The sequence below is a fragment of the Telopea speciosissima genome, chromosome 2 (assembly GCF_018873765.1).
Source record: "Telopea speciosissima isolate NSW1024214 ecotype Mountain lineage chromosome 2, Tspe_v1, whole genome shotgun sequence".
Taxonomy (NCBI): Eukaryota; Viridiplantae; Streptophyta; class Magnoliopsida; order Proteales; family Proteaceae; genus Telopea; species Telopea speciosissima.
In genome coordinates this window covers 25,103,094-25,112,014 of record NC_057917.1, presented here as the reverse complement: position 1 = coordinate 25,112,014, position 8,921 = coordinate 25,103,094, and the positions used below count along the sequence as shown (strand labels likewise).

Sequence of the window (8,921 nt, the reverse complement as noted above, 5' to 3'; positions counted from 1 at the left end):
CTTTGGTAAATCGATCGGTAAATATTCGTGGAAAACTGATAATAGAGCTATGTTTGGGAAAAACCGATAGTAAAAACCAAATTTGATAAAAACCCACCATTAAACTATTATCAAGAAGTCTAATTGTGACGAGAAGTCATCACCAAACAAAAGTCTTGCTGCGATGAGATGGCATCACCGAACCAGTCTTGCTGCGATGAGATGACTTTGTCGAACCGATCTTGCTGCAATGAGATGGCATCGTGGAACTGGTCTTACTGTGATGAGAATCTTGTTCAGGGTTCCTTAGGGCAGCACAGGGTTTTTCCCCAGACTTTTCAAGGCACCTCGGGGTTTTTTCCCCTAAACTTTTTAGGGCATCTCAGGGTTTTCCCCTAGACTTTTTAGGGCATCTCGGGGTTTTTCCCCTAGACTTTCAGGGCATCTTGGGGTTTTTCCCCTAGATTTTTTGGGCATCTTAGGGTTTTTCCCCAAGACTTTCGGGGCATCTCGGGGTTTTTCCCCTAGACTTTTTAGGGCATCTCGGGGTTTTTCCCCTAAACTTTCAGAGCATCTTAGGATTTTCCCCCTAAACTTTCAGGGCATCTTCGGATTTTCCCCCTAGACTTTCAGGGCATCTTGGGGTTGTTCCCCTAGACTTTCAGGTAATCTTAGGTTTTTTCCCCTCGACTCCCAGGGCATCTTGGGGTTTTTCCCCTATACCCTCAGGGCATCTTGGAGTTTTTCCCTTAGACTTTCAAAGCATCTTGGGGTTTTCCCCTAGACTTTTTAGGGCATCTTGGGGTTTTGTCCTAGACTTTTAGGGCATCTTGGGGTTATCCCCCTAAACTACTCAGGGCATCTTGGGGTTTTTCCCCTAGACTTTTCAAGGCATCTTGGGGTTTTCCCTTAGACTTTCAGGGCATCTTGGGTTTTTTCCCCTGGACTTCCAGAGCATCTCAGGGTTTTTCCCTTAGACTTTCAAGGCATCTTGGGGTTTTCTCCCTAGACTTTCAGGGCATCTTGGGGTTTTCCCCCAGGGCATTTCTTGAAAACCTTTTCTCTTCAGGACCTTTCCTAAAGCAATTTTTCTATCCGGAGCCTTCTTTTGAAAACATTTTCCCTTCAGGGTTTCTCTTGAAAACATTTTTCCTTTTCAGGGTCTTTTTGAAAACATTTTCCCCTTCAATGTTTTTCTTGAGAACATTTTCCCCCTTTTGTGCCTTTCTTGAAAACATTTTTCCTTTTAGGATTTTCTTGAGAACATTTTCCCCTTTTTGGGCATTGGGCAGTGCTGCCACCATTCTGCAGCGCGGTGGAGCTCTGGTCGCTGCTCGATGGCGTCGTGGAGGCGTGGCTAGCCTATAAATAGAGGAGCCTTGCCCCCTCCTCTCTCATTCAATCTCTTCCTCTCCTCTCTCTCCCTCTTCCTTTGCTCTCTCTCTTCTTTCTTTCCCTCTATCTTTCTCTCCTTTTTTTCTTTCTTTCTTTCTCTCTATTTTCTTTTGCTTTCTTTCTTTCTCTCTCTTTGTGCTCTTTTCTTTTCCTTCTTGATCATGTCGTCAAGAAAGAGGGCCCCGTAGAGGGGAATCCCCCATGGGGTCAGTAAGTGACGAGTGGGTAGAGTGGCACACGGGTACCATATTGAAGGATACTGCCTACCACAAATGTTGTTGTGTTTGGGGGCAGGGCCTTAAGGAGGTAAGTGATCCTTCCTTTTATCCTCTTTATTATGATATCATTTGGGTTTGTATTGATTCTTGCTCCTTAGCCTGTAGGATCTCCATTGTCCTCATTATAAGAAGTATTGCCGCACAGATGATGTTCGAGCATGGTACTTACTGCTTTGCCCCGCAGTGAGGGAGAGAGTTGATTGGACAAGACTTGGCTGTACAACCTAGTTGATTGCTTCAAAGTTGGATACCTCGGTGGTGCAGGCTCTCGTGGAGCATTGGTAGCCGGGCAAACATACTTTCCACCTTCCAGCGGGGAAAGTGACCATCACTCCTCTTGACTTCCATATGATTACGGGACTACCTTTTGGTGGGACACCCGTCTAATTATCCAAGGAGGATTGCTTGAGGACACTGAAGGATATTAGCAGGCTCCTCGTATTGGAGGTAACAGAGCGCTCAATTTGCCTTACTGCTCTACTGAAGAGTCCTCTCCAGAGCGTTTGGACCAGGCTGCTATGCGCTTTCTCCTGTATCTGATTGCGAGTTTTTCTTCTGTTACCTCCGAGGGTTCACGGATACTTCCTTCGCCCATTTCTTTACGGATCTTGACGAGGCAAAGTCTTGACTGGGGAGGGTCGGCATACGCCCACTTCTTGGGGATGCTTGACTTACTCCCCTTGGCATTCCTGGCCTCACAGGCTATGCCTACGTCCTCTGGGTACGCCTATCTCCTTCTTCTTCTATTTTTTTTACTCTTGCATACGTCATGGTATTTTCTTATGCTCTTTATTATTTCTTGAGAGGTGTGTGCTATAAGGTACTGGGGGTTCACACTCCTACATTGACAGATGCGACAACTCTCCACTTTCTAAGGGCTATGCGATGGGGACTGGGGAAGACTGGGAGAGGTGTCGTTGTCTCAGAGGAGCAACTGCACCTTTGGCTTGATGATCTGACCGTCGAGATGGTATTACTATTTCTTCCTTCCCCTTACTGCTCATTCATTTTTCAGTACGCCTATGCCTTTGCATTCACCCAGAGGCAGATTCTTTTTTATGGTCTGAACAACAACGCCCTTTATCTAGGAGAACAGGTCACTCTTCAGTGGTCCGATGGTCAGCTGGTGCCACAGCTTCCTCCTCCTTCTATGCATGTTATCCTCTTGGCTGCTAACCTTGTAGAGCTGAGGGTAGGGCTTCATGCTTCTGAGTCGACCTTGTCTGGCCAATCCTACCCCTATCAGGAGACAGTCTTCGTCCTCTTGACTAAGAGGGCCCTGTGATAAGTGCTTATTCTTTTGATCCTTTGACACTCTTTTATTTACTCTTCTCCTTGACATCTTTTTTTTTGAGATAGTATCCAAGTCATCCCCTTATCCCAGGCGTATATGGGTTACCCACTTCTACTAGGGTTGGAGCTAGTTCTTCTCGACCTGTTCCTGGTAGGGCTCCCACTTTGCCGCTTGCCGGCATGAGCAACCACATTCCAGGGTTTCGAGGGTGTACTATGCCCTCTGTGATGGATCCTCATTCCACCATTGCTCCTAGTGTGCTCGACCCTTGATCATGATTTAGGGCTCCCACTTCCTTCCGACAGAGTAAATCATCCATTCTTCAATTTTAAATTTCTTATAAAATTATGGTGCTGACTTAGCCATGTTATGGCAGATCGATGCTGAGAGATATGTTGACATGCGTTGAAAGCAGGGGAGCATGGACGTAGTCTTCTTTGAGCAAACGAGCATGCTTCGGGAGTTGGTGAGTACCTTTCCTCTTTTGGTCTTGGTACTTAGTATTTCGGAAAAAATAATTACGTCCTTCTTGTTAAGGGGGCAAGCTGTTGCTTTTGAGGATATCCTATGATGCATTAGAGGACCCTAGACAAATTTATGAAGGGGAGATAAAGAGGCTCTAGAAGCAGGTTTAATCCATGGGAGGTGACCCTGGTCCCTCAGTAATGGATCGCAGTGATGGACGAGGAGGTGGCCTTACTTTTTGATGATCACTAGACTTTTTTCTTCTTTTCTAGGATGATTTTAATTATTCTCTTTTTGTTAAAGATTTTAGGATGCTTTTTTATGCAAGAAAGAAAAACCCTTCTTCTTCTCTTCTTCTTTTCTTATAAGATGCAACAATAGAAAACAATATTATGCAAAAGATGATCTTATGCAAATATGAAACAAAAATGAAGAGCAATCTCATAAAAATTATTATTATTTTTATTTTTATTTTTTGTCTTATGCAAAAGGTAAAAAATAATCTTATGCAAATGCTTGCTACAAATATAGCGCAATCATGTACAACCATAGATAGGTGATTATGCTTACCAAATATTTCTCATTTTTGTACTGCACAACACTTGTCTTACACAAATGGTTAGTTCACAATTATAGATGACAACATCAACAAAAACCTTTGGATTGTCTAACTTGTAGAAATGATCTGTGAGTCCACTACAAGAAAAAGGGTCTTTCGCGGCATTTTTAGACGGGCCTTAGCAGGGTTTATTAGTAAACGCAGTCATATAGGAATATTCAACGGCGTTTACTAACAAACGTCGGTATATAAAGTATAATACATAGAAATCATGGCGTTTATATGTAATTGCCGCTACACATACATCTTTGGGGACGCTTGGTTTGAATTGCCGGGGTATGTAACAATACAACTGCGTTTATTTGTAATCACCGTAATATCATACATCTTTTGGGGCGTTTGTTTCGAACTGCCGGGGTATGTAACAATACAACAACGTTTATTTGTAAACGCCGTAGTATCATACATCTTTGGGGGCGTTCGTTCTGAATTGTCGGGGTATGTAACAATACAATGGCGTTTATTTGTAAATGCCGTAGTATCATACTATATTATCACTTAACATATGTATTTTCGGGCGTTTAGGAATAAACGCCGTTATATGGGAAACAATATAACGACGCTTATTAATAATCGCCGCTTAATATAATACCTTTTTTTGCGAAAAAACTCCAAGCTCTATTCATTTCCCGCCTCTTGCCGCGCGATAACTGATCGATACCCTCTCTAAATTCTTAAATCCCAATCCCTCACATTTCTCTCTCAATCTAGCACGATCGTTCTCCCTTAAATCCCAATCCCTCACGTTTCTCTCTCAATCTCTCGCATTCTCCCTCAAATCTATCTCAATCTCTCATAGTCTCTTTCACTCTCGCTTCCGCTGCAAGCTCAAGACTATTTGTGGCTTCAGCAGACAACCCAAACTATTCACTTCCTGCCAACTGATCACCGTCCCTCTGTCCCTCTCTAATCTTCACTCTCTCAAATCTATCTCAATCTCCCACATTCTCTCTCAGATTTCTCTCAAATCTCTTTCAACCTCGCTCCCGCTGCAACCGTTGTGGACCATTTGGGGCTAAAACAGCCGATTGAGGATCAAGGGGAAGATTCTAGGGTTGGTGTTGCTCCAGCTACCACTGCCAGGACCTCCAGCCTGCTGTAGCTGACGGCGGTGTTGCTCTTGGCCTCCCTGCTCGGGGACAAACTCAACTCTCTACAAAGAACAAAAAGGTAATTCTTTTCCAAGGATTGAAGCTTCAGCATTAGTACATTTTTTGCAATCTTGTATTTGTAGATGACTGATGTTTTGCTTACAAACTTTCATGTCTACTAATTTGTGCTAGAGAGGATGTCATGCATCTACTTGAACCAGAGTTTACAGGATGCTGTTTAATTTTTAATCATGTTTGATTGCTTGCTTATTTGTACATCTTGAAAGCTTCAGTTAAATGTGATCCAGAGAAAGAAATCTAATGTTTTTGGGAAATTATAATGTATGGTGGATGTTTGTAAGGCTGGTTCTGACCTGGGAAATTCATGTTTTTTTCTGTAGTATCTTTCTCTTATTCCTTCCATTATCTCTTTAGGTGGTGTTGACAAAATTATTATGTATATCTTATCGAGGCAGCAAACTAGATATTTATTGTTGTGCTGGGTAAGCTGTGATGCTATCTAGCTATGCTTACATCCAGAGCAATAAGAGTGGTGAACCAAAGTGTTTGAGATGCCGGGCATCAGAAAAGAGCATGTTTGACTGATTACAGTTCAGTTCCACAGTGGGAGCATATATAAAAAGTTAGCATCTATCTCCCTGTTGTTGGGTAACAACCATAGCTCCTAGTAATGATTTCCACAGTAAAGTCTTTAATCTTCAGAGGAAGCTAGGCTGATCATATGATAGGATGACTATTAGGGATCTTACTAATTCTGAAATAGGGTGTAGAGTCCCTGATTTATAACTGGGCAGCAATGCTGGATCTTACTAATTCTGAAATAGGATGTAGAGTCCCTGAATTATAACTGGGCAGCAATGTTGTAAGCTGATTTTATGGTGAATCTCCCAGTTTTTGCAAGTATCCAAATAATCTTTATCTTGTCCACCATGACCACATCAAATGTAGAAAATAAAGCTCTATATTTTCCTTTGAAAACACAAAGTGCTCTAGTTAGGTAGTGATGGAGCAATGCACTAGTGAGTATTGAGTATTTAAAAACCTTGAAATGTGAGAATAGAGTATTTAAAAAGCTTGAAATTTCATGATTTTCAAGATATGATCCACCAAACATTACTAATGGGAGTTGGTGTTAAAAGACTCAAAAAAAGAAAATTCTAAGGCACAATCATCGGGTCTGTATAAAAATTGATTCAATCTCAAGCAACCAAAATAAAGATGCAGCAAGGGACCCAAGAGGGGATGACATGTGAATCTCAAGAAAGAAACATGTCACTCAGCTTCAAGTGTAATGAAAAATATCTGCAAATTCGCAATAAGTAAAAGATTTGACCTTACAACCCCTTCTACTCTAAAGTCTAAACCATTGGAAGCTAGTTTTGTTTGCAAAAATGAGTAAAACCCATCTTAAACAAAAGCTTGTGGAGGTATAGGAGTGATTCTATTACCACTTAAGAAAGAAGTAACACTTAAGAAAGAAGTCAACTAGCAAACATGAGTTTGAATGGTTCTTGTTGAGTTATCTTGTCTTTTGTTTTCTTTTAGTATGCCCAAATATCATGAAACTACATGACAAGTTCATGGAGAAAGTAGCAGAGACACCCAGCAAGGCTCTGGTTAGCATTGTGGCACTAGATGAGTGGCAGTGTAGTTTCAAGCTTTGCCTCCTCTATGGTCTTCTGTATAGACTGTTACCTTAGAAACTAGAGTTTGATGCCCTCAGTTTAGAAGTATGAAATTGCAGGAATGCTTGGGATCGGGTTCGAATAGGTATAATATATATTATTTCTAATCTATATATATATATATATATAAAACCAGAGAGTTTATAGTAGGCTATTTCTGTCATTCTAGTATTGGGAGTCTGGATTGACTGGGTAAAGATCAGGAACAGATGTGGAAGACCCAGTCCATGGTCCATCTATAGATGTACTATGGGTGAGGCTCTCAGTTATGCTCTGATCTTGGCCATTTTGACAATGATTCCTGATAGCCTTGAATCTCATATCTTCACTAGAGATACTTGAATCTGGAACAAACTCCCGAACTGCAGCTCAGCCTTCAAGCATGCTTACCACAACTGACATGGTAGGTCTAAGAGTTGGAGATGCATTAGTGAATAGCAAAGCCACATTTAGCACCCCCAACAGCTCTTCCTTTTTGAATTCCAAACCCAACTTTTCATCCACTAATTCCATTAAGTTTCCTCTTTCATTCAGAAAGAGGGCCTGAAAATTAATTAAGGGATAAGAGTTGTTGTATTGAATTTGAGTACAGTCACATAAAGTGATCTTCCACAACGTGCAAACATATAAAAAGTAAAGAGGGACAAAACTGAAATATAGCAAATTAACAAAGTTACCCAGTCTAGAAGGTAAACACATTCCTCCTTTCGCCTGAAGTTGGTGTTGCTCTTCCCACTGACAATTTCCAAGGCAACTACCCCGAAGCTGTAAACATCCACTTTAACAGTCAGGTAACCTCTCATGGCATACTCTGGTGCCATATATCCTCTGTAAAGTAAAGATAATCTCCACATATCAGGTCAAATTTAACTACAAAAAATTCACTCAAAGTCCTGCATGGACAATAGTTCTCATAGAGTCCTTCTAGTTTTCAGGATGGTACATATATGAAACTTTAATCAAATATTTTAGAGAAAGAGATACTGGATTTGGAAATCTCATGATGTCAAATATATATGTATTAAATTTTGGAAATGATAAAAAAAAATAATGGTTTTCTCTTTTTTGTTTATTGTAGAGGATTTTCTGAGAGGAATTAAAATGACTCACATAGTTCCAGCAATTCGTGTGCTGATGTGAGTGTCCTCTTCATTAAGCTTGGCCATGCCAAAGTCAGATATCTTGGGGTTAAGATTTTCATCGAGTAAAACATTAGTAGCTTTGATGTCTCTATGAACAATCTTCAATCTAGATTATGCGTGGAGGAAAGCTAAACCTCTTGCTATCCCAATGCAGATCTTGTGTCTCGTAGGCCAATCCAATTTCAGTTTACTTTCTTCTGGACCTTTAAATGATCAAATAAAGAAAAATTAGAGATGCTCATATATTTTGAGAAAATGTTTCCTACACACACATTGTAATAACCTTTTCTGATGCCCACTTTAAATATCATCTTGTGGAGAAATTATGTGGCTATTCTGAACATTGGATAGAGAGAGCATGGTCTGGATTGGTTGCATGTCAAATTCAAAGACTAATACATCAAATACTATACTGTGTAATGGTCTGCATCGCCATGTATTTCAATGCACATGTACGGCACTCCAACTACTAATGCATACTTTCCCATTGCCAAGATTTTCAAAACTCTGTTTTGCCATGTGGCAAACTCTGATTGATCTGAAGCTTGACATGTGAGCAGGGGGCCAGGGGGTCATCCCTACAGTTAGATTTTAGTTATGGCATTCACCCATCTGACAACAAATTTCGCATTTATGTGCATCCCAGAGACGACTCCTCCCCCTCTCGTCCCATCCTCGAAGTTCCAATGAAGTAAGATTTCTATTTTTCAACAACTTCCTCCTTCCTACAAAAAAAAACAAAAAACAAAAAGGGAAAAGAAAAAGAACTGTTTTATTGGCAGAAAAACACAAAATCACAGATCAAAGAGATAAGAGGTGCTACAAAGTACTTGTTCTTTAAGCTTTATCTGAGGGTAGATGTATTGGTCTGAGATAAGACCCATGTCTCTAAGGACTGATCAAACCTGAAAACCTCATGTCAAAGGGAATAATGGCTGCTGAAATAACTCAA

At 40.8% G+C, this 8,921-nt stretch overlaps 1 protein-coding gene across 1 annotated transcript; it reads right to left on the bottom strand.

Annotated features, from left to right (window-relative positions):
- Positions 1-6,958: 6,958 nt before the first annotated feature.
- Positions 6,959-8,282, bottom strand: LOC122652143 (probable LRR receptor-like serine/threonine-protein kinase At1g53430). The gene is made up of 3 exons (XM_043845815.1): positions 7,938-8,282; positions 7,505-7,655; positions 6,959-7,370 (listed from the first exon to the last, which is right to left on the bottom strand). The coding sequence occupies exons 1-3, from the start codon at positions 7,991-7,993 to the stop codon at positions 7,197-7,199; spliced, it is 381 nt and encodes a 126-aa protein (XP_043701750.1). The 5' UTR covers positions 7,994-8,282; the 3' UTR covers positions 6,959-7,196.
- Between the last annotated feature and the right edge of the window lie 639 nt (positions 8,283-8,921).

Bases quoted from the DNA above. Each gene is read 5' to 3' on its own strand.
- LOC122652143 (XM_043845815.1), bottom strand. From the start codon at position 7,993: ATGGCCAAGCTTAATGAAGAGGACACTCACATCAGCACACGAATTGCT. The intron at 7,656-7,937 runs GTGAGTCATTTT...TTTACTTTACAG, and splicing joins ACACGAATTGCTGGAACTAT to AGGATATATGGCACCAGAGT. The intron at 7,371-7,504 runs GTAACTTTGTTA...ATTAATTTTCAG, and splicing joins GTGTTTACCTTCTAGACTGG to GCCCTCTTTCTGAATGAAAG.